Source organism: Poecilia reticulata, chromosome 15 (assembly GCF_904066995.2).
Source record: "Poecilia reticulata chromosome 15, P_reticulata-male-v2, whole genome shotgun sequence".
Taxonomy (NCBI): Eukaryota; Metazoa; Chordata; class Actinopteri; order Cyprinodontiformes; family Poeciliidae; genus Poecilia; species Poecilia reticulata.
Genome location: NC_088844.1, coordinates 22,353,248 through 22,379,254, shown reverse-complemented (window position 1 = coordinate 22,379,254; position 26,007 = coordinate 22,353,248). Strand labels below are relative to the sequence as shown.

Here is a 26,007-nt window from a genome sequence, read left to right as displayed (position 1 = left end):
CGGCCGTACTCTCGTGGCAGTAGGTCCCTCTGAAGCCCTCCTGGCACTCGCAGCTGAACTGACCCCCCGCTTGGCTCCGGCAGCGACCGTGAGGTCCGCACACATTTGACGAAATGTAGCGCTCTCCTCCTGGCGTGCTGTTAGATGCCACAGCGACGGTACAGCTGTCAATCACTGCAAAAAGACGCCACAGACATGAATGGAACAAGTTCTGACCAGAAATAAAAAGGTGATAATACTTTTGTGAATTCTTTTTTTTTTTTTAAACAGGCAGAGCAATGCATTAAACGTGAAATATTTGAATGAAAAAGTAGAAAAGAGCAAATTTGAGGAAGAATGAAAAAGTGTGCAGTTCCCTCATTTTTATTTGATTTTCTTTATTGGTCTTGATATAGAAAATCTTTATAGTCTGTTCCCAGGAACAAGAATGTTCCATAAATCTGCCAACAAAAATCTAATTTTCAAAAACAAAAAGCAACCATCTGCATCCGCGGCACCATTTTTTTTTTTTTTACTTTTAAATCTGTGGCCAGGGGCCACATTTGGACATCCCTGATCTGCCAGATTTTCTTCCTCCTTCGATCTTTATCTCCATCCATCCTCAACAGTTTTTAAAGTATCCCCTCAGCATGATGCTCCCACCAGCCCAAAAAGTTAACCCGACCAGAGATCCTTGTTCCACATGTTGTCTGAACCTGAGTTTCTTTCTCACTCTTAAAAAGCCAGATTTGTGAAGCGTACAAGTAATAAGTTTTGCACCTGAGCTCTGTCTCTGCAGCTCCTCCAGTGCCACCATGACTCTCTCTTTCTGTCCTTTTAATCATCTTTAATAAGTTTGCAGTTGTGTTGCATTTAGACCGTTACACTCGAGTTTATTTAAGTATTAGAGTAGAGGGGGATTAATACATATGCACGCTGAGTAAACGTGCATAAATCTGAGTAAACTACGCGCAGTTAAGTTGTTAGTAATGTGACAAAATGTGAAAAAGTGGAAGCCTCTGCTCGGCTCTGCGGCAGTGGGGGAGAAGGTCACGGTGAGGCGTTGATGGGACAAACAGCAATAAGCGGTCATGCTTTCATAAGCAATTTAGAGTGACTTTTTTTTTTCCCACCGCACTAAAATCCCCTCCTTTCCCCCTGTCTGATCAGGTTAGGCGCATGAGGTGAATTTGCTTCCCTGTAAATCGCTTAATTTGTGCCAAGAGCGCAGAGAATCCCACTGTCTGGTATCTGCCTCTGTGGTTGGTCCACTCACTCAATTGCATGAGCAGGCACTGAAGACTGTGCACTCATTGAAGGGGAAAAGAAGAGGTAGCCCACCAAGTCGTTACTGAGAACACACACGGCGCTATCAGGCTTCTGCCAGATCTTCAGGAAATTTCTGCACGTTTGGGCTCATTGGGAACGGCTTAGCTTAAAGGAGAGAGCATCAAATCTGCTCGACTCCGCCAAGAAACTTCATTGTATGAAAACTAAGCAAGTATTGCTCTCGTGGGAAAAATGTGGGTGAAGTGTTTCACTACTGCACGGCGCACAGATCATCTTTCAGCAGCTTTCTGGAAAAAGCCTGTGGTCGCTGCAAGCGGGAGATATACCTTTACACGTGGTGGTGCGACAGTGGTCTTTGAGGTGGGAGCAGTTCTTGCCCTCGTAGTCCTCTGGGCACGCGCAGAAGTAGTCTGTGGCCCGGTTGTAGCAGGGCGCTCCGTTCTGGCACGGGTTGGGTGAGCAGTAATCTATATCCAGCTAAGGGGAGAGAAAAGGGATTGAATGGTGAGCAGAGAATGTGATAACCGATATAATGTCTGCTACAGAAAACAAAGAAAAATCCCCATGAGCATCCTCCACTTGGGCCGTGCCAGGAAACAACACACGGACACACACACACATACACACAAGGCAGGGAGGAAGAGAGGAGGAGGAGAGAAAAAACAACGAGGCAGAGACACAGGAGCCGTCCTCCTGAGTCGACGCTTCAGTGCTGAGGAATGCATCGCGCCGCAGCCAGGAGCAGCTTCTAGAAAACCATCCATTTTAAGAGGGGAGGACTGGAGAGCAGGGTGTGGCTGAGAGCAGGGTGATACAGCAGCCTCACCCCATAACGGGTTAACAGAACCAGTCCTACACAGTTCCTCAAGATGATGTTACAAAACTCTCAGTGAACTTTTGAGGGAAGGAGGGAGGGAGGATGGATAAAGGTTACAACTAATGGTATTAATGAAACTACAGGATGGATGGAAGGATTTGATTAGCTGGAGCAGCTTATTTGTAAAAAAAAAAAAAAAAAAAAAAAAAAAAAGGAAAAAAATCACATTTATCCTCTTGCCAACTGCATAAAGACTAAAAAACATTTTTTCTATGCTCTTCCTTGTAGCATATCCACCTACGCCTTTAGGACTCGTGCTTCTTTCGTGCGGACGTCTCACCTGGCACAGGTTCCCAGAGAAGCCGGTCAGGCACAGACACTGGAAGCCGTTGACCTCGTCCTGACAGCGGCCGCCGTTCAGGCACGGCGAGCTGGCGCATTCGTCCACGTCCCTCTCGCAGTGCTCGCCAGCAAAGCCGGGGGCGCACGTGCAGCGGTACCCGTTCACCAGGTCCTGAGAGAGGCACAAACTCAGGTCAGCGTTGGATGCATGTGACCAATGGCTCCAGCTGAGTGGAGCCCAAACAATAACTGTGAGAAACCAGGGAGCAAAGCTGAAGCGGGAACGACGGGGGTGGGCGGTGATGTTACGATTATTTCAACACAATTTCCTGGTACGGGCTCAACCGAGTGGAGCTCACTGCAATTTAATCTGGTGAGCTGGAGAAAAGCGTGTTCCTCCTTTTAAAACCTCTCAACACACTTTCCTGATTATAATTTTTAACAGAAACAATTCAGCCTCTGGTTTGAGGAAATCTGATTCAGCTGCAGGGGATTCCAAGAGTCTACACACCACTGTTAAAATGTCAGGTTTAAAGATCCTGTTTCAAGCTTTAATAAGGAAGCAAACTGAAGATTCTTAATCAGGAGGAAAAAAGTCATAACTTAAACATTTGGCTTTACGCCAAATCTCAGCAGACACAGATTCCCAAAGACAGACCTGACAGAAACTCTAATAGATGTTTTCTGACATTTCCTCAATCTTTAGAGCTTAAAAGCTCCAGGCGTATCGCTATGTCAAAGGGCAATCAGGAGACAGGCAGAAAATTGTTTTCAAAACATTAGATATAAATCACTGTGAACACAGCCAGCATTAAAGGGTGAAAACATGGTACGACTGCGGCATTACCAAGGATGTCGATACATCATCTATAAGAAAACAGATCCTAGAGAACGCCAAGACACCGACAGCAACTTTAAAGAGGCTGGATGCATAGAACCAGTAACAACTATCTATTTATTGTTCACAAATTAAAAGTTGGGAAAAACATACAAACTAAATCTTATTTGAAGTCTGCAAAAACATGATACTCTGATGAAATTTAATCCACAATTCAAAAAGATTATGTATGGCGGTGCCAGCACCATAGCATGCAATGGATGTTCCTTAAGCTGGAACTGCAGTCAAATAGAACCCGATGTTTGCACTGAACCACCAAACTCCAGAAGGTTGAAGATGACGACAACGCCCCAAAGAACATGTCTTCACCAGAAGAAGAATAAACATTTTTTGAAAGGTCCAGGCAGACCCCAATCAAGTTTTAATAGGTGTGTAAACTTTTTATATCCGTTGTATTTACAACCGCCCACGTAAACGTCTCTGTTATTAAGTTGAAGCTACAACCCGACCGAGCCGGATAGTTTCTGACCCGTCACCTACCTTACAGGTTCCTCCATTCAGGCACTGGTCCTTGCAGTCGTTTATGTCTGCATGGGAAAAAACAAAAAAACAAAACAGAGGATTAATACTAAACAGCTCTGGTAAATGGTTAGTCTTAGGTAACAAGTCTCTGCTTTATGTTCCTCGTGCCCGGGGCCTTTAAAAACACTGTTGTGAGAATAAAGTGCACGACGTGGATGATGGGAATGCGAAAGGAAAAAGGAAAAACAAAAGTGCACAACAAGAGTATTGAGCAATCCAGTCGGCTGCCAAGTGAAACTCAAGCTCGGATTGTTTTGAGCCCGTCCTAATCACCACAGACACACACATACACACACACGCACGCACATACACACGCACACACACACAAAAGTCTAATAATTGAACTGCAGACAAGTTTACACTGCACAAGCGTCACTGCTTTGCTTCATGCCTTCATGTTGCAGCTGTAAATTCAGCACGGACTGACTGAATGGAAATTATTTCTAAACACCAGCCAGGAGTTGGACTTGTGTCAACAGCTGCAGCTTTCAACTCACTGGTGTCACAGTTCTGCCCCGTCCAACCAGGCAGGCACTCGCAGAAGTAGCTGCCAATCAGGTTGCGGCAAGAGTTGGCGTTGACGCAGGGCTTGCTGTCGCACTCGTTGGCGTCTATCAGACACGTCTTCCCCATCCACTGCGGAGGACAGTGGCACTTGTAGCCGTTCACCAGGTCCTGACACGTCCCGCCGTGGTTACAGGGGCTAGGGGAGCAGTCGTCCACATCTGCGCAACAGCAGGTGGAAATGGTTAAGCTGAAATTATGTTTTCTTTGATTCTGTTAATTGTTGAGACGTTGCAGATTCAGTCTTACTGGTGGTGCAGGACGGGCCGCTCCAGCCCGGCGCGCACTGACACTCGTAGCCTTGAGCGGTTTCTGAGCAGCTCCCTCCATTAGAGCACGGATTGGAGAGGCAGGCGTGTTCGGCTAAAAAAAAAAAAAAGAACACGTTTTTTACAAGTTGCATAAGAAACGCATCGTTTTATACAATAGAAATACATTTTTCTCATTTTGTCGCATTACAAGTAGATTTTATGTGTTAGATCACTATAAAATAGTGAAGAATGGAAGGAATGTATATTCTGAAGCCTGCTGGTTTAACTGTGTTGTACTCGAGTGCAAATGTTTTGCTAGATGGGCCACAACTGGAGCAAAAAAAAAGTAGTTGTGTGCAAAAAAAAAAAATCCCCTTTTTCCAGTTTTATCGAGAATAAACTACACAACTTTTTTAATGAAATACACCAGACCTTTTTGTTGTTATTTTTTAAACCCTCTTATTTAGTCTTCTTTTTAATAAATGAATGCGCCCAATTCTACCTCAGAGTAAAAGATATTGGATGTTTGTGGTGCTACCTACTGTCAAATGAACATAAAAAAATATGGTTATTAAAAGTTTAATAGTTTGGGCTGGTGTTAAAGTTATTAATTTTACCATTTTAATTTGTTTGCAAGTGAAGTAAATTCCAATTCACTTAGTTTTAAGCATTTCACCGTCAGTCTAGTGAAATAAATCTGTACTATTTTTGAATTGTGGAAAAGGGTCGCACAGAATCGCACTATGGGTCTCAAAGTTAAGGGAGTGAATATGAATGCATACCAACAACATCAAAAAAATGTGATTCTCATCCTTCCACGTCACAATTGTGCAGTAATATTTATTTTTTATCATCACACAAAATCCCAATTTACTAAGTCAGCCAAAATTCCTCCCTTTATCACCACAACACATCCATAGATCATCCTCCCCCGCTCCAAGAGCCCGCCGTTAAAAACCCGCCCCAATCTCCCTCTCACTACCCGCCTCAACAGCGCCATCCGCCAGGAAACCGTACTTCATGCTATGTTGACTGGACCAGTGCAGCGTGACTTCCCTCAGACTCCCCGCCGCTCTAAAAGAGAGGCGCGGACGGGTTTAGGGATGAGCGCGTCCCAAATGAATCAGAAATGAATGATTTACTCCAGAAATGAGTAGAGCAATGAGGGGTGATCATCTCTTGGTATGCCAGGAGGAGGGGGGAGGGGCTACCATAGCCCCGGTCAGCAGACCTCACGTTACAAAGGGCATCGTTTCCTGACATCCCCGCAGTTAAGCTGTCAGCACCTCACGAGGCTCAGATTTAATGAGGAAAATAACCATCTCCATGGTAAGTGTTCACAACAGCTGAACCTTAGCACCGCATTCATCTGAAGAAGCTAAAAGGACGACCGGCCTCTGGAGATCAACATCGGTGGATTACCTGACTTGGGAAGAGGAGGAGGAGGAGGGCACTTACACTCAAGTGGAAACAGATTATTGCAAGTTACCACCTCCTCTGATTACAAACCCGGAGCACCTCTGACCTTTAGTCTGCAGGCTCACAGAGCCCAAACCTTCTAGCTCTCTGCAGCTGCAAATGTGACTCTGAAACCCCTCGAGAAAATCCGTCCCAGAGCCTCACCTCTCTCACAGTTTGCTCCGGAGTAGCCCTCAGCACAGGTACACTGGTACTTATCAGGTCCTGTGTTGATGCACGTTCCTCCATTCAAGCATGGCTGGTGAGTGCCGCAGTAGTTCAGATCTGGATGAAAGAAGAAATGAGGTTTTAAAACAGCCACTGCTCTATAGTCTATCAATAGCCAGATTTATGTGATGTGACCTTAACAGAGAGCAACGTTAACATGACACTTCTACTGAAAAAAACTCAAGAGGGGAAAAACATTTTAAATAAAAAAACATGCAAAAGTGATTAAGCTAATAAATGTTCAGACACATTTAGATTTAATCTGACTGAAACCTTGAATAAAGTTCAGCATTTTTGCTGCCATTAGTTAAAACCATAGTTGGCAGATAAATTACAGAAAATCTTATTGTACAAATGTATCAGTCAGAAAAAGGATACAAAGCATTTCTACATCACTTCTAGGTAACTATACCAACACTTTGGCAGAGGGAGTGACCAAATATGGGTCAAATATTTGTGATCTTCCACATGAACAGAAAACACCTGTATATGTCTGGGCCACACACAGAATTTTTTTTTTTTTACAATTCATAAGTGTATATTAGGCACAAAAACAGCAGTGTGTTAACCAGGAAAAAAACCAAAAGACAATGGTGGCAGCTTAATGCTCTGAGGTGTAACAGACATAATTATGGATTCATCAGCAGAAAATTAAAACTTTAGGACAGTTTAATGTAATTTTCCTACAATTATATGTATGGTCCCTGAGAGTGGCTAAAATCAAGACATGTCCTCACAGTCTGATTTATGTGAGAATGAACACCGTCACGAAAACGTCTGCTTTAACAAAATATTTAAGGTGCACAAACATGGACAACCAAGTTTATGAAGCTTAATATGTAGAATTTTCATCCCATTAGATTTGTTTTGCTTTTTGTTGCATTATTATAAACATGGGTTACATTTAAGGTGGTTATCATTGTTTTTACTTTTCAAAAACCTGCCACCTTAGACCGGGACATGTTCCTTTTTGAGATCCACTGCAACCGTCAATGCAGCCAAAACTAAGGAGAGTGAGAAATAACCTTTATCACAGAGGTGGCCGCCCCAGTTGAGGTCGCACAGGCACTGCCATGGCTCAACGCAGGTTCCGTGCACACAGCCCGGGTGGGGGATGCATTTATCGCAGTACAGGCCCTGCCATCCGTACAGACACCTGCAACACAATGAGAAACGAGACGAGAGGTCAAAAAAAAAAAAAAACTCCCCGCACATGCAGAATGTTATTTACAACAAGGCCAGATAATCCCCATGGCATCTGTAAATATCCTAATCCTCCACTTATTCCAGATTCCTTCCGAATAATCGGATCTTAATGAAGTACACAGCAGCATTAGCAGCCCAGGAGCCGCACGGACAAAACAAAGAGGCAGTATTCACACAAGAATAAACACCACAAATAAATTTTAAGCAGCAGAGTGTTTATGCAACTGCATTTTTACAATACTTGGGCACAAGGAGACATGGGTGCTTTAGCATTTTAACCAAACAGAAAACAAAGAAAAACACTAAATTACAGCTCCAATGGGACCTTTGGGGTGGCTAACATTAGCATGCAACCAGACGTTCCCTTTAACGATGCTGTGCCTGCGGCTTGGCACTGGCGTCGCCAACACAGAGAGGAGCGCTCGGCCCTCCTTTCAGCTGTTTCACTGCTGCTCGTCTTGGTTCCCATGAGTCAGTGAGCAGGCCTGCGCCTCGAGGCTGAGAGCAGGAGGAGGATAAACTCTTTGCTGACCACTCAAACGTTAGAGTCCATAATTACACCGATAACGTTGCCCTTTTTGTTCTCGGCTCCATAATTGCAACAGCGTGACTGATTTGTCCGCGCTTTGGAGGTGGTGGAGCTGCGATACTGTTGCTGCTGTGGAGCCTATAGTGACAGGAAACAGCGTCCCCCTGGAGGAGCGGCGCACTGATTAGCCTCAAAAAAAAAAAAAAACGGGTGGAAAGTAAAAATAAACATGGTGCTTAAGTAAACACCAGTCCACTCTGCGCTCTTAAAAATGGGCGAATCCTCTATCAGAAGGTTTCAGGCAGAAGCTCAAGTTAGTTACTTAGTACAGTGAATGTGACTGCCTGTAGCATGTTTTATTAGCTGTACAAAAACCCCAGTAGTTTCTGTGTGCAATTCCCTACAAAACAGACCTATTTTTAAAGGATACCAACATTTCTAAGCATTTCAAATCAATAACAAAAGTTTTAAGCTCAAAGGGATAAAGGCACAATATCGTTCTATTCTGTTCAGCTTTCCCATTAGCTGCTAAAAGTATTTTTCTTTCTCAGTTTAAATAAACCACAGACATGCCTGAACACAGCATAGAAAACGCACCCCTTTCAAATAGTTTTTCAGATCTCTCATAATGCAGTTTCAGTTTTCTTCACTTAGTAAAATAAATTTGAAATATTAGCACAGCCTGATAGAGGCTACCTATGATGCACTCCCATTTCCAATTCCAGCATGTTAAATATCAAAGAAGAATAAAATAGAAACTCTGTTTAGCCTTCCGGCTGTCCGCTGAAAGTCTTGCTCTCTCTCGCCTTCTTGCAGCGCGAATAAATTACAAACATGTCTGGGCATGTTTGAAAAAGACCTTCTAAGCATTTTATGACTATTTTAAATCCTGACTGATCAAATTTTTGACTCTTTATAACGGCATCCACACTGAGGAGTATTGAGGATCGTTTTTTGTTTTCCAACTGGTCTGAGACGATTAGGCTGAATTCCAGCTAACAGCTGATATTTTGATGCATCATCATACAAGACATTTTCAGTCTCATCATTCCTGTGGCTTAACATCTTTTCAGTAATGACTTAAATGTTATAACACTGAATACCTACAATAACGTCTGCATAATTCAGAATATTCTGTGTAATAGATCAGATCAGTTAAACAATGGAAATCATTTCGGTTTTTATTCTATATCCAAATACAACAATACTATGAATCTCGTCACATTAGTCCATGCCTAAATGTGACATTACATTGTACCCTGCTACTGAATCTGCATCAGCAAATTCCTTCATAGTTTTCCAAGAGGACTGGGACTGAAATGAAAGAAAAAAGAAAAAAAACACCCTCAGGAATATCATCTGCTGAGGAACTGCAGACATTAAACTAGGAACAAGGAGGCTGCCCTCGCCTGAAACCAGTGTTGCTATGTACCGCTGTTATTAAACACACCACAACCGCCCCAGTGGTGGGAAACGGCTCACTGACTACAATAACAGAGGACCTAGCTTCGAGAGTTTAAACCCTGAGCTTTAAATATAGCCACACCTGTCAGAAGACTAAAGCGAGTCAACCTCTTGTTCTGCCAATACTTCAGGCTCCTACAAGAAATCTGATTCAGTCAAAAGCTTGGGAAAAACAACAAAGCTGCAAAAGGCAAACACGATCATCCATTGGTGAGCGAGTTATGGCCAAATCAGACAGCTAAAGCAAGCAATGAAATCTTGATCTGTGCAATGAGCTGATCACCAGGACCTCCTCCGGGACGAGGAGATATAACTGCGCCTCTGATACCCATCTGTGCTTGAGCTTTTCCTCTGGCTGTGTGAATAAATAGCATTAGAAGCCATTAGCTACACAAAAAAGGCTCATCCAAATGCTGAACCAGATTTGACTGATAACTTTTGCCACGTAAACGGATCGATGTCACTTTTTAGCACCGAATTGTGGCTGTTTAACATCGTCTTGGCCGAGTCTGGCAGCTTTAATCCAAAACTCAGTTAAGGCCTTGGAAACTGTCCTGGAGCTCCCCTCACCCCCCCCCCCCCAAAAAAAATGTATACACAGTGCCAAGATCTGATTGCAGTTGGTTGTCTTTGATTTTAGATAGCGGGTTTAGAGTAAAAGGGGCTGAATGCAAACACTTTCGAGATTTTATTTGTAATGCATGCCTCCTAATTGTTCCACTTCCAAATTGCATTTTTTGCTTTACGCTGATAGCATGCGATCCCAATAATATACAACGCAAAACATGAGAAAAGTGACAAAATGTGCAAAAATTCAAGTAAGATGAACACTTTTTCATGGCCCTGTACATATTAAACTCTTGAAAAGCAGAACTTACAACAACCTCATTACTTATGAGCAGGATGATATAAAAAGGGGCAATTTTATGAACATCCCAAATTAAAGGAGATCATTTTCATTTCAGGAGGATAAATTGAACATAGCAACTCAAGACACTTACTTGCATTCACCTGGCTCCTTACACGATCCATGTTCAGTGCTGCAGCCTTGTCGACAAATAGCTAGAAGAAGAAGACGATCATTTAAAAACATAACTAGATTTAAATTTAGCTTGATTTGGTTGCATTGTAATTATAGCAGTAAATGTAATTACTATGTTGTCTGTATGAATAAACACAGCTGCCAACACCCAGGATTATAGCACAGTAAAATGTCTAATCAGAAACTGACTACTGTGCAGACTGATTTTTTTTGTTTGTTTTTTTTTTACCATGAAGCATCGTTTTCTGTACAGACGGATAAACACAGATAAACTTGAAACGTCTACAGACGGAGAGAGATCTGAAACAAGGCATTGTTGAATGAAACAGACGGTGCATCAGCATGAATCACAGATTATACAGTCTGCGTGGAGAAGTTTTTAAAGATTTGTTCATCAGCATAAAAACCAACCGCCTGAAGAGGCCACCCGTCACCATTTTCCACCGCAGTGACGTGCTTAAGCCTGCCACCTCCGCTGGGCTTACCTGTGTTGCACTCAGGTCCAGACCAGCCTTCCAGGCAGGTCTTGTTTCCATTGTAGTCGCACGTGTAGTGTCCGAAGAACTCGTCTCTGGGTCGGCAGAACTTGTTGCAGCCGAAGCCGTAGTAGTGCTCGTCGCAGCTGACCCGGATTTCGTACTCGAACTGAGCGACCGGGCCGTTGTGAATCAGTTTCTGCCACTGTGGGCTTGGGTTGATCATGCCCGAATGAGAGGCTTTCTCTATCAGCTTTCCGTCGGAACCTACAACACATCGACATCGGCACAATGAGAACCCTTTTTCGCTGTTCTTCAGATGCTCGAGAGAACAGCTGTGCAGAGTGCAACGTCCGACATTGTGCTATTGGGTGTTGTTAAGTTGTTAAGTTCTCGACCATAAATTGGGAACCCGAAACTGCCTCAAAAATTTCTGACACAAATTGCAGGAGATCTCCGATATAGCAGATTATATGTAATTAAGGCAACTATGTGTGCTAGAAAGGAAGAAAAGTACAAGGAGGAAATGCAGGAAAAAAAAGGGAAAAGGATGCCTGTAATGAGCGCTTTAACTGCTTTTTTTTTCTCACGCTCCCTGTCCAGCTCCCACTGGTTGGGTTTCTGATCCGAAGCTTTACAGCCCAGGGATAATACTGGTCTCTGATGCTGCTCTCTGCATCTGCTCAGGCGAGGACAGAACCGCAGCCGCCATAAATTACAGTGCGAGGACACTGATGCCTCAGTCACTGCTGGGAGGCCTGCCAGCATGCCTTTGGGACTTTTTCCCCGGCCTCTTTCAGATGCATTTTTTTTTTTTTGTTAACAGAAAGTATTAAAATCAACACTTCCACACACTCTGTCTCTCCAATGTTGCAAGTTAACACAGGCCACTAAAAGTTTTGTCACACCATTCCTACAGTTAAATTCCTATAATGAGAGCTCCAGGTGAGGGGAGCACAGACTAATACGGTGCTACCCCTCCCCCACCTGTTGCTGTACACTGCTGTTCAGCTCCCTCAAACACAGCCACACTTTGATTTTGCTTATGAGAAATTTTCAACTGTCAGAATAAGCATTGAAGAGCTGGGCAATAAGTCAATTTAATAACATTTCTGTTTTTGAAGATTTAATTCTGGGAAAATCTAGATTTTTTTTTTACCGATGCATTCTTGGGGTTTCCATATTCCATATTTTAGAGTGATGTCAGCCAACTAAGAACTATAGCATATTTACAGCTTTGATTTTTTTCAACTTTGAACTCAGGTTAACTGAGTTTTTATGATGCTGTGTATTTTTTAGGGGAAAGAAAATCAATTAAAATCAGACATTGTATGAAAAACCTGGAGATTTTTAACCAGTATCACCCAGTATCACCCAGCACCACCTTATGACCTGATGTACAACAGCGTTCACCATTTCATAGCAAACAAAACGATGACACACATCTCCAAGTCTACGTGTGTACCTTATAGAACATAGAGGCTTAACTTTCAGATTTCCAAAAGGCTGCTAACTTTTCTAAATCCTGCATGTTCTATAACAAAGAGACTGAAACAGCAAATTCACATTTGTCCTTAGTTCATTTACCAATCCTGCGTCATTTGCTGCACATCCTCCTTTTCTCTCTCCCTGCATTTCCTGTCAGTGAGCCATTAACTCATTACATCTCCGAATTTCACCGTTCTAGAAATTGGTCACATTTTCTGTACAACTCGATTCACTATTTAACAAGAAGACAGAGAAAGAGTTGTAAGGACCAGCGTTTTTCAGCTGTATGAAGCATAAAGTAAAGCTGCGCTGCCCTTCCAGGAATTGCTGAGCACCGCCACTCAGCTGGCTGATGAACAAATGCTTCTTTCTGTGCATGAAAACAAATGCATCTACTTTTAGACTTGTTCATCAGGACAGTAAGGGTGTAAAAAAAACTAAACAAGTGCAACCAATCACTCCGATTTAGAAACAATTGGCCGTTCTAGTGGTTGTTTATTCTATATAAGTCACACTTAAAATGATAAGTTATGTTATAAAACATTAATAAAACTATTAAATCAATATTGTAATCATTTCTGGAGCAGTGGGGATTTTTTTGCTGTTTTCTTTTAAGTCCGAGGTGATTAGATGGCTCATATTTTTGTTTTAAAACTGTACATGAATGCTGTGAGTATTTTACTCAAGATCATGATAAACTCAGAATCTTGTCAGACACAGAGAACGCTTTATGGGCTGACTGTGCCAGGAGTAATGAGCTTCACACAGAGAGCAAACACACTCGAACTGAGCAAACATACTGGGCCCAATCTCCAGACGCAACACCGTCTGCTTACAAGGTCCACACATGAAATGCTACTCGTTCTGCCTCACATGCAGCACTCGACTCACTACCTGATGTCTAATCTTCCACCTGGGAGAGAATGAAAAAGATGTCAGTCATTATTTACTGGGGCTCACACGAGAGCAGAGGTGGCTGACCGCGAGGTGACTTGTTCCCTCTGTAGTGTGATGCAACGCCGAGTGTGTGCGTGTGTGTATGCGCTGTTATTTATTTACCACGCTGCGGCGGTTGGCGGGTGGATTCTGAAATCGCAGTGCCCGGCAACATTTCGCAGCACCGTGGAATCCAGAGCGGAGTTGTGTGGCATTTCTCTACCGCCTGCGGGCCTGCGGTGTCGGGAGTAGCAGAGCCGCGCTACCTGCTGCCTGCCGCGGGGCCCGACATAAATCACACCAGCTCCATAAAAATCATTCTGGCTCTGAAACTTTTTTGAAGATTTCAATGTTACCTAAAAGCAACTCCTGTTCTAACACTTTGGAGTGACGAAAGAATTGAAAACATGAGAATCACAGTAAATTAGGCATCGGTTTGTCATGAGACAGTCTGACAACCTTGATATGCCAGCTTCACATCAAATTTTAAACAAGCTACTATTTCTGTGGCTACTAAAGCATGCTTATTACAGGTGCAAAATATCTAACGTTTCCTCATTGGCATTTTGATCTTGAGAAACTTGGATGATGAATTAATATTTAAGTGCATATTGTTCAGAACGTTTTTCCTGCTGATGTTAGCCAGTTAATTAGTTGGTGATTGGTTCTGCCCAGGTAGCATGTCTAGTCTCCATAACACCTGTTGTGCATAGTAGCCAACTGTAGGCTTCACCAGAGCGATGGGTGGCACTCCTTTAGTTTCTACACCATGACTAACTGCATGTGTTGTGACGAAAGTTTCTCCGAATCGTTTCTTTTTACTTAGTGAGCAGCAACAGGTAAACACTGAAAATAGCTACATTTGAGTCTTCATAAGATGCATTTCTAGTAACTGACTATTGGGATTCCTTAAAAGTCGTCATTTAAATTAAGAAAACTATCAAGCTCAGCCAGATACATGAATGTAGCAGAGTTGTGAGCTGCCCTGCCAACCATAAAAAAGTTAAACCAACAGTGAGAGCGCATTCAGGGGGCTTTTCACACTAGTGTCCTAATGGTTCTCCAGGGAGCGGCAAATGCAGCAGAAAAGACCGAAACCTCGTCGAGTTCAGACAACACACTCCAGCTGAGGCCCTGCCCTCAATGTAGGTCACCACACCATGTCCAACCTGACCACCAACCAGCAGGAGTCCCAACAGCAGCCAAGATTTAGATTTCTGCCTTGTGTTACCACCATGTTATTCCCACACTCGTGAGAAAAACGTGCAGAGGCTTTGAATGGCGCACCGAGTCCTCCCCAGTGAGCGCGCTCCGAGCTCACCTGCACCAGCAGGAACTTTAATCTGCGAGAAGGCATGGTTCAGAGGCCACGGACCCCTGCGTGGAGACTGCAGGCCGGGCTGCACGCTCTGGATGAACTCTTGTGTTTTATGCCTCAGTGATAGCGAGACAGCGTGACCCCGACCTCAGCTGGCAGCACCTGCCATCAGTCATCGGCCATATAAAAACATTTTTATAGGCCGGTGTGGGCAGTGAGGCTCCCCTCCTTTGCCTCACCATCTCTTCTTCCTGCCCTCACAAGCACCTGTCAGCACACTTAAAAAAAACAGCATGTGGATCTTGAGGAAAAGGGCAGTGGGGTTTGGGAAGGATAAACTTCCTTCCCTGACCTTCAACATAATGTCTCCCAGGTGCTGCCACAAGGACAGCCAAAAGACAGTAAAGAGAAAATAGGGCAGGACGTAGATGTCAGATGGAAAGAAATACTCACCACCGGTTTCATTGTTAAAGTCCCAGGCCTCCACTATCAAAGTATAGGACCTCTGAGGAAGAGGAGAGAGAGAGAGAGAGAGAGAGACAAGAACTGTCAGTGAAAATCAACACAACAAAACAAATTTAATAAAAATAATCCTTGGTAATAATTGAAACTTGCAAATAAATATGCATGTCCTAATTTGCTGGCCCCAACCCTATGCTATCCAAGTCTTTTCACTCATTGCTGGACCTGAATAATCACAAAAGTGAGTTTTAGATGTGGCAATACTTCCAACGTTTGGAGAACGTTCCCCGTTTCCCAAAGACTTACTCGTCCTCCCAGTGACGTTTCATCCCTCTCTTTTCTCTAGAATGGCTAATAACAAAGCCTCCACCAGAAAATTCTGTCAACTCACAACAATCCTCCTGCTGATCTGATTAACAGATAAGCCTGAGGTGGTGCAGAGGTCTCCCTATGAATAGAAGGGCAGACGTATGGGCCAGTGGGCAAGCTGAGTGCCCACCCAACAGCAGAAAAACACCAAAGATCATCCAGAAGTTCATAGAAAAACATGCACATCCTCATTCTACGGAAACGTTTCAATTTTATACTTATTTAAGTAACTTATGACAGAGTTCTGAAGCTTTTCAAGTACCCAGCACAAGGTACAAAAAAAGTGATGTGTCTAACTCTGAAAGGCCCATCTACATTTCAATTTTCCCAGAAACACGTTTTGTCCGATCCAGGGTGGATCGAGCTCACACCGATATCGGTTTACACATTCACCCTAGCATGCACAACAGTTATGAGAGAACGAAAGCATCAGCAAAGTGAGAGAAAATGAAATCCACTTGTGGTGCTCGAGCATCCACCACTAGACATAAGTATCACTTGTTGTACTCGCACAGCTCCTTGCAGCGCCGCATGGAGGCATTTGAAAAATTCTGAAGCGCCAGTGAGTCCGTCTTCGCTGTGATGACTTCATGGTAAACAAACCTGCTCCAAAGGAAAACCCCTGTTCACTTTCCACACAAAGAAAGCAAGGAGCATGAGTCACTCCAGTGGATTTTTTTCTCGCTTTGCCTTCACCTTGTTCTCAGGCATTCAACTTTCCATTTTACCAAGAGACATTTGTTTGATCCCTTGCCAGCATTTCCCTGCAATCAGGGCAACCATTATTTAAAATGCAACACTCATCAAAACTTTACAGTAAGTCCTGATTCATAACTGCTTGCAGTTGCTTAACACTGCACCGAGTCAGTGGCAACGTGATCCCTAATCATCCTCTACATTGTTGAAACCTGCAACTAGTTATTCTAGCAGTCAGAACAATAGTGTTCTGGCAAGTATCAAGTTAAAGCTTTGGCGTTCCCCACCTCCCTCCACAGTGTCCAACACCTAAAAACCCAGCACAGGAACTTTAGCGTTTTAGCGTGCTAGTTGCTGGCAGATTAAATTTCAAGTTTAAACAAGAGCACACAAAAACATCATTACAAACTATTTTACTGCATGACATTTTGAAACCTCTTTGGGCTAGGAATGACTAACAGAAATAACTCTCACGCATGTGACAGCCACTCAATACAAGCAGTGATCTCATCCTAAAAATGGGAACTCTAATGCAATTTCACTGACCACACAAGGCATTTATTCATTAGGAATTCAAGTGTACTTTTTTTGTAATTTAGCATATGGGAAAACTGATTTCCACCCCAGTTTAGGTGTGGGTCGCTATGGCAGTGTGACAGCCTTAAGTAAAAATACCACAATTTCACAATATTTGCACTTAAATTTAAGACATAAATAAACAAGGGCATGGTAAACAGTCTGTTTGTTTTTAGCAAATCTTAGATCATTTTAAAAGTATATTTGTTCAGTATAATGTTTTCCACTTCAGGTTAGAGGGCCATAATGTTTCATTTTTAACTACAAGAGAACATCTGCAGTTCATACTGCAGTTGTTCATTTGATTTATGACATAACTTTCTTGAAACAGATGCTAACTTTAGCATTGCTAGCAGCTAACAGGTAGCTAGTCTTGATATTCTTGTAGTGCGTGCAAATCATTTATCACAGTTTCTATTTTTACTGGGTGCCAGAAATACTACAACACAAAACTTACAAATGTGTCTGATGCTTCTGGCTTCCTCAATGCTAATGTAACCGACTAACACCGCGACTAGCTAGCTCAAACAATGCTAAATGTAAACAGTTAGCAGCTAATACATTCTATTGCTGCTAAACCAAAGCTGAATTTACAGTTTTTAAAAGAGATTGAATTACATTTTACTTGTCATTAATTTTATATTCAAACAAATCTCAAAGTGCTACTACATGTTAAAGAATATATTGAAACTCTAAAATACTCAAACTGAACTCAGACTTGAACTCAATTACCTGCATACGCACTGCAAAAACAATAAAAGGGAAATTTTCAATACTTTTTTGGCATCAGAAACAGATTAAAATTAGATAACCATAAAATATTATATGGACTAAACATTCATGAACTTTAAAATTCTACACTTTTGTAGATACGTTATGTTGACAATTTATGTTGTAGATGCTTCTGTATTTTCACAGGCATTTTATTAAAAAGAAACCAAAAACAAAAAAAGAAAAAAAGGTAAAATTAAAAAAATCAGAGCACAGTTTTAAAACCTTGGTGAGTTACACCATGATACCAAAGCCTATCTCAGTTGAATAATCCTTTAGCAATCTGTACATTCTGTTTTTCACATCGCAGAAGCATTTCCCCAACTATTGTGCTTTGAACAGCACTGGATCTCTGCCAAGAGAAAACATCAACAAACCTTGTTCACCTCCAAAACAATGAAACGTCATACTGCGTCAATGACTGGTAGGATGGAAACCCTGCTCTCTGTTTGTCATAAGCTGAAATACACAAAAAACTGGCACATTAAATTCACAGGGCGCCTCAGATCTTAATACCTTTAAGGCACATTCACAAAAGACAAAAACACACCCAGATCTTGCACGACTTGGGCTTGCCTTGACATGGAGGCCATTGAAGCACTTTAATCCCAACAAGGCTGATTATACATTAGTCTTAGCCCTAAAAATGATTAAAACAGTCTTTGATGTTACTTTGAATAAGCCTAAAAGGTCACCATTTCAGACAGATAAAACAAAAAAAAATTAAAAAAAAAAAAAAACAGTTGCAGAGAGTAAAACACAGCCCCACTCCTCATTCACTAACACTCCATAACTCCTCTGCTCTTATCAGCTTGAAACCGTCTTGCCACTGCCAGGTTCACTTTTCCCAGGCTTCCAGCTGACTCACCGCTTCTCTTTGAACTACAGAGAACACACTCCCTCTCTCCAACACACACATATAAACACACACACACACACCCAAGTGCAGTAAGTGTGGCCATACGTCTTCTTATCTTTCCTGGCCGAGCAGGCACTGTCCTACAGACAACCAACGCAGGCGATAAAGATCCTTCCAGTTCAAACCACACTCGCTTGCCAAAGAACACAACTAAATCCTCTCAGTAGGGGAATTTTCTAACACACTCCCCCTGTCCTCCACTGTAAAAAACGAACCCATCTGATGTGCTATTACTAAGAAATATAACAAAATAAGGAGAGCCATGTGTCTTGGAAAAGCAGGCAAAAGCTAAAGGTTGAAAATAAACTGAGGTCGTCAATCTGCAGGACGGGAAATGCAAACTCCTTTAGTTTGCACATTATGACTGTTTTTCGTGATTAGAAATATCTCCAAAGGAGGAGTTTTTTTTGTAAGTGTGGGCTTCTTTAAGCCAGCTCACTGGCAGTGCACAGGCAACAGGCCTGCGAGCTGCCAGTGACTTAAACTTTCTCTGTGTTTTCGCAGAGGAAGCTTGAGTCATCCCAGTAATCTTATTTTGGAAATGCGTAATGTAAAAATGTTACCATTCTGAAACTTTCTGAATCTCAATACGGGTATTGAGATTTAGCTCAACTTTATATGAAGGCAACTGCTCATAAAAGAAAAAACAGAAACGTTAGATCCGAGACAACATGTCCGTCTTCAATTAAAACAAAGGAAATGAAAATCTGTTAAGTTTATACGCCATGGCTGCCTATTTTGTTACCACATCTTTTCCTAAACTGCCAAATTTGTCTTTGCAAGTGCGTAATTTTTTTTTTAAACGACATGGTCAGCAGTGTGCAGCAACAGCAGAAGAAAACTTCACTAACTGACATCTCTCTGAGAGGACTTCAACCATAAAACAAAGGATGGAAGGAAAAGTTTGATTGGATTTTCTTTTTTTTTAAGTTCCAATACACCCTGTCAAAAAAGTATTCAGCACAAGCCTAAGATATAAAAGAAGACCCTAGTCTTGGTTGAAAACAAACAAAGATCCACAATCAGAATAAAGGAAATGCAAACAGAACAAGTCAAAGAGATCTGGACCCTTTGTATCAGATTTCTTTAGCAGCTCTAGCCAAAGAGCGGCAAGATGATCTATATAACACCTATGTGACAGTCTATGATATAAAATGACAACTCTAATGTAGTCAAAATGAAGGCAAACATTGTAAATATCCCCATCCCAACATGACCCTGAGAAAATGCAGCATCTAAATAACAGCTCAATAGATATTCCATGAAGGTACAGGATACACCGGAATCTCAACTGCAAGGAATCTCACCTTTTGCCAACATAAACAAAGACACCGCAAACAGACTTTTTTTCACAAGGCAAACAAGATCAAAACACGAAGCCCCCAGACAAGAGATGAAAGCCATGTTGTGCATTTAACTAAACAAGCTTCGAGAGAGCGAGGGATCGCTTTTTGGCACGGGTCAACCTCCATTAACGGAAATGCAAACAAAGCACAGGTTATCCCGATTAAATGTGCCTCAGAATGCATGTGATGCCATGCTTCTGTTCAACTTCAAAACAAGTCTGATAAGCAGTGAAGCGTCAGAAGCCATTATGCAATGTCACGGCGAAAAGCACTGTAAGTACAAATTTTAAAAAGGTGGGGAAAAAGAAAGCAGAACAGGGTGAGGTACAAGAGAGACATTCTTTTCCCTCTTTCACTCGACTAATCTGCATTTAACGGCCACATCAGAGAAGAGTACATAAAACAAACATGTCATTACTCCCACAGCAGCCAACAGCAATTATCCTTCAGGCTGAGCCGCCTATTGTTCTTCGACACACCTTCGTGTTTTCAGACCGCTTTGGCTCGACAACAAAAATCAATCACAGGGATATTAACATGTCCCAGCTCAGAGTAGCACTACAACTTCACTGTGCGTGAAGGGGAAGATGGGAGAAAAATTAAATTATGTCATTTGATTTAAATGGATTAGATAGTTAAAGTACCAAAAAAAAAAAAAAAAAAACACAGTATGGAGTTCTCACGGTAGCTGAACTAAAAATAAGGCTATGGTATTTACAAAAGATCTAAAACAAAAATGTTATTTGTGCCACTACTTAAATAATCACATAGGAGCCTTCTTTCAATCAGCTGACCAGCAGTGCACAGCACAACATTATTTGTTTTGAACATGATGCAAAATTCTACAATGAACTTTAGAGATGCACTCATCAGGGAAAATAGCGACTTATAAATACTTACGTTTTTTATATATATATATATATATATATAGTATTTTATTTTAACACCAGAATCCTAAAAGAATATCAATTTAAGCTTCAATGCATATCTTCCTAACCATCATGTAATCTTATTTTCTAAAAGTGAATTCAAGTGAATGATGTTAGTTTATACAGATGGAAAATGATGGAAGTTCTTTGGTGTGGTAATATTAAAACAAAACTAAACAACAAAAATATGATTTTTCTGCATTTTCCACTCAGATCTGACAAAGGAAATATACGATTCTGCTCTTTGGCCAATTAATTCATGCATATGTAGTAGTCTGTGTAGCTTTTTGTCATTTAGGACCGTAGCCCAAGTATAAAAGCTGGTATTGACTAGTTACCTAATTAGACTACCGATTCTAGATGAGGGAGATGCAGTTTGGGGTTTGCCAGCTGTAGTTTAAAAAATCCACCTTAATAGGAATGACAAATCTTTTGTTCCTACACCATGATTTTCTGTGTTTTCACAACTGCAAAAACTTTCAAGCAGCCAGATTTGTTTTTCTTGTAAGTCTAGGAGCCTTCTTTCAATCAGCTGACCAGCAGTGCACAGCAATTAGTGCAGAAAACTTGGGTCACTCATGAAATTGCTCTAAATTTTTCCTTAAAGAAATGACTTCAAGGTATAGAAAATATTTAACAGAAAGTCTCAAGCAACGTGAAACCAGACATTTATTCCAACTTTGCTACTTCTCGATACGGGTTCCGGCCCAACATGAAGACAAATCAAAATCCAATCTGTGATGTCTTTACTCAATTACTGACTTTCAAACAAAAGATAAATGCAAAAATTCTTCTCACATTTTCCTAGGTGATCAAATATGCTGATGAAGCCAGAGAGATGTGGTCTTCCATCATTGCTGAGTCTACGACAACCGCTTCCTGTTGCTTGCCCTGCACTGGCTTTACAGCTGCGCTACCTCCATTATGTTCTGTAATCCTCACTGTAGTCACAGAGGGCACCCTATTGTCTCTACTTGATACACCGTGAGGGCCAGCGGAGCTGGGACCTCACTTCTCTTGTGGAATAAAAGCCCCAAGCAGACACCCTGAACCCAACACAAGTCTCAGAAACAGCGGTTCGCTTGTGTCAAAGAGGTCCAGCCAACATCGTCCAGTTCAACTGGACGCCTGGTTCTTGCCCTACCTGATCTGAGGGCATGTGTGCAGCCTCATTAAGTGCAGCAGTTACCGTGGGTGGCAAGGTTAGAGCGATGAAATGCCTGCGGTCCAACCAAGCGTGATTTAAACAAAGCCCTCGGTCTGGACAAGAGGCCAACTTCATGCAGCTCACAAGAGAGGATGAAGGGACGAAGAGGGGTGGGGGAGAGGGCTTCATGAACTCTCAGGACCCAACAAGCCCAATTGCACCACACTGCCATCTGTCCACAACAGCCAATCAACTGATGAAAAGGACAAAGAGTGATATCATACCTAACCTGACAATTGTTAGTGTGCACTGGAGTAAAGCTCTTGAAGTGAAGGATGAGAGAATCTGGTCTTTACCAATTCAAGGGCTGTCTGCACCAAAGTCCTTTGCATTGGAACAGTGGCCCAAGCAATCCAGATGTTCTTATGTCATTGTATGGCAAGAAAATATTTTTTTAGTATGCATGAAACTGAAAGAGTACAACCAAGAGCCCTCAAACTTCACAAGGCACCAAGTTTGTTGTCCATCTCTGCTCTAGTGCTGTTGCAAGGGTTCACGCAGACTTAATGCTGCCAGAATGGGAATGTAAACAGAAACATTTTAAAATATGCAAGACGCCAGGCTCCAAGTAGAGCACAAATAAAAAGCACAAAGCATCAAATTCCCACAAGCCAACACAAACGTCCTTTTCTCTTTTTTTTGACATGAACCGATAGGATCTACCTCGTATAACAGAGACAGAAACCGGCCATGATTGATGGAAGCAACAAATCAGTGTGAATAATGCTGGATATTACAAGAAGAACTTCCATCACGATTGAGGTAAAAATAGCCTTGATGTAATTGGACACACACACATACCAGCAGACTGTGCCTTTCAGCTATCAGGCACAGTGGAGGAGTTTGTGGGCCAAGCTCTGGGGCCAGTCAGTCTGTGCACGGTCCCTTTTTATTTTTTTCACTCCATGGAAATGTGCTCCAGCATGGCAAATCATCTCTCTCACAAAGCTCCAGCACTCCCGCTTGTCAGGGTCGTTTATTTACCAAAAGAAGACGAGATGTGTGACCCAAGGAAACCAGAAAGTTTTCTCTTTTCTTTCTACTCTGGAGTTGCTGCAACTTGAGAAGCCACCAGAGGAGGCAGAGGAGAGGAAATCTGTGATTTAAACCGTTTCATGTCAACTGTTATCTGTTAAGATTATGCAAACAGGATCAATTAAAGTAAAGATTGCACCAATAGGGGTTCCCTAACAGAGAATGATTTTTTTTTTGTAATCTAAGGAGTATGATGTGTAGTGGAGAAAAAAAAAAGTGCTGCAGGAGAAAAAAAATGTGCTGCAGGTTTTCTGATAGAGGTAGTTTTGCATCCAACACAAACTGAAGGGATTATAAGATTTTTTTTCTGAACAGTACATGCCATCAGTCAATGTGGCTTCAATAAATCTAATAAATAAATAAATAAGTGCTCACTTTTACACTATCTGACACCAGATCAAAGCCGATTGCAGAAATATTGTACGACTTCCGTGCATCTCTATTTTAACGACTGCTTTTAACACTGTCACACACGAAGCAAGACACAGGAATGAAATAACTTTCATCAAACCACTTTCATCTTTACTCAAACTGATGGGTGCCAGATGGCTATAATTAACTTCAAATCATACTTTCGAATTAGCAACCAAGTTTCACTCAAAGCCAAATTCCAAGTTTAACTATATGCAAAGTACTTTAACACCCTAAACCAATTATGATGGACAGGTCTAGGCCTGGTGGACTAAAATACCTGCACGTTTTAAATTAGTGCACACAATCTGGGGACCAGGGTCAGGGGGTGTCAAAAAAAAAAAAAGGATTCTAAAGGGAAACTTTTCCTTTGTTTGTTGCCTTTTCTATCCACTTTTTAAAGGGGTAGGGGGACGTTAAAGTCAGAGTCGGTCCACATCTGAATGAGGCCCGGAGCAGAATTTAATTTGGGACCCCACAAGTCACCACAGCAGCACCGACTTCCTGTTTATATTGTCCATGCTTAATTTTTATAACATCTTTTTTTGTTCATCACATTTTTCTGTTTTTGCATTTTATATGTCTTATTTGATTTTGCATTACCAAGCAACAATGAGAAAAAAAAGATTAACCACTGATGTATTTACAAGTAGTTTAAGTGTGCATTAAAGTTTTTATTTGTTTTTTTTCCATGGAGTATAATGTTTTGGTGTTTTTATTTGAATTTTGTCTTTAATGGATAAAATGTGTTTACTTCTGGTCGGTTTTCAAACTTGTTTGTAAATTCAAACTTTCCTGTGCTTCCCAGGAAAGAAGGGGACACATAAAAAGTCATAGTTTTCATGTTTCGTCCCGGCCTCAGTGAAGGTGATGCAAGGACATGCATCCGCCTTCCGAACACCTATTTTCACTTCTCTACACGTTTTATTTGGGGATGGAAATCAGGACATGTTTTTTTGAAAATGATTATTTAAGCCTCCACTCACCGGCCAGGCAAAGCTGAAGGGCAAAACTATCCTGGATTTGTCATTCCTGACAGGACTCCTGAAAGAAAACGTATTCCCTCCGAGGACAGGCGTAGATCCCATTCCGAAGCTGCAGGGCCCCGCAGCGGAAACCCTGGACTGGTATTCCTTCAGACAAACTTTGAAAAACGTGTCGCACTCGCTCCGTGCGCACTTTTGATCCGCGGCGCTCCGTGCGCCATCGCAACACATGCCGTTGGGCAACTCTCCGTTCGCGTTGTGCATCGACAAGATCTGCAGCTCGAATTGTCCCGATCCCTGCGACACCTGTTGGGAGACAGAAGAGCGGTTATTCAGCGTGCAGACCCGAACCTCTCCTTGGAAGCACGGCTGCACGTCGAGCTAGCACACAGGACACAGCGGTGCATCCACTCAGCCGAACCGAGTGACCTTTCCCGCTGCTCCCCGACCAACAGACCCACATACCTCCACAAGAAAGCAGAGCAGGAAGAAGGCAGCAACCGCGGAGCTGCGTCTCAAAATCATGCCTGCTGTTTGCCACTCGTTTGTACTAGTCGTCCGGCCGACCCACGGCACCAGAGCTCTCCTCTGGTTTTGAACATGCACGAATGGGGGGGGGAAAACAGCAGTTTGCTTAGCGGAGCACAGGTTCCAGATTCATAGAAGAGCTGTGGTTTCTTTCCTGGTAGGTCCGTCAAACACTCCGGAGCGTCTGCTCTTCGTCTCCACTTGTTGCTGAGGAAAGTTTACACAGAAGCCATGCGGCGGCCGATCCCACTGCGGACTGACTCACTGACTGCTGGTCCGAGTCTGAGCTCAAGCTACACAAGTTCAGCGAAGGGGAGTTGCCTCCATAATAATGAGCCAAGCTAGCACACAGCACCGCCCCTCAACCTTAAAGCTGCTTCTCACACTTGTCTGTAAAAAAAACAAAAACCCAGCACAATCACTTTAGATGCAGTTACCGCCTACAGAACAATATACAACCTCGCTGTTGAGCAAATTCGCTGTGAACGGTTTTAATCGAGATAAAACCCAGCCTCCCCGAGCTTCCACAGGTACGTGCCTCTGGTGGTGGTGACATCACATGGGGCTGAGCAGGGCTGCAAACTTTTGATTGGGGCTTGAAGCACGATCAGGGTGCAGGTGGCGGTGGTGGTGCTTGACTGGGAGGTAATTATATATGTGTATAGAAACTGTTTTTTTATACTTATTAAAAAAAAAAAAAAGAAATAAATATGCTTTCACCAAAATACTTTGTGTAGAGAACAAGTGAAAATGTGATTTTAACTGTGATTTTGGTTGATGTTAAGCAAACCAGTCAAAGTCTATTCTTTAAAAAATATATGTTCTATTATTTAACTCAACTTTATAAGTTATTGCCTTAATAAATTGGATTGACAAATTGTATTTTCAATAACAATCAATGAAGTTTTTTAAAGATTAGCTAAACCCCAAATCAACATTTTATTTGCAGATTAACTGTATAGAC

The 26,007-nt window shown here is 42.2% G+C and overlaps 1 protein-coding gene across 1 annotated transcript in view; it reads right to left on the bottom strand.

Moving 5' to 3' along the window:
* Positions 1 to 25,556, bottom strand: part of jag1b (jagged canonical Notch ligand 1b) — a 37,043-nt gene extending 11,487 nt beyond the window's left edge. The window contains exons 1-13 of the mRNA XM_008430210.3: positions 24,981 to 25,556; positions 24,516 to 24,821; positions 15,262 to 15,313; positions 11,076 to 11,333; positions 10,550 to 10,610; positions 7,375 to 7,505; positions 6,287 to 6,406; positions 4,662 to 4,775; positions 4,346 to 4,573; positions 3,807 to 3,853; positions 2,427 to 2,600; positions 1,596 to 1,746; positions 10 to 174 (exon numbers count right to left, since the gene is read on the bottom strand). Coding sequence (XP_008428432.1) covers positions 10 to 174; positions 1,596 to 1,746; positions 2,427 to 2,600; positions 3,807 to 3,853; positions 4,346 to 4,573; positions 4,662 to 4,775; positions 6,287 to 6,406; positions 7,375 to 7,505; positions 10,550 to 10,610; positions 11,076 to 11,333; positions 15,262 to 15,313; positions 24,516 to 24,821; positions 24,981 to 25,040 — 1,867 coding nt within the window. The 5' untranslated portion in view covers positions 25,041 to 25,556. The remainder of the gene's footprint in view (positions 1 to 9; positions 175 to 1,595; positions 1,747 to 2,426; positions 2,601 to 3,806; positions 3,854 to 4,345; positions 4,574 to 4,661; positions 4,776 to 6,286; positions 6,407 to 7,374; positions 7,506 to 10,549; positions 10,611 to 11,075; positions 11,334 to 15,261; positions 15,314 to 24,515; positions 24,822 to 24,980) is intronic.
* Positions 25,557 to 26,007: the final 451 nt, after the last annotated feature.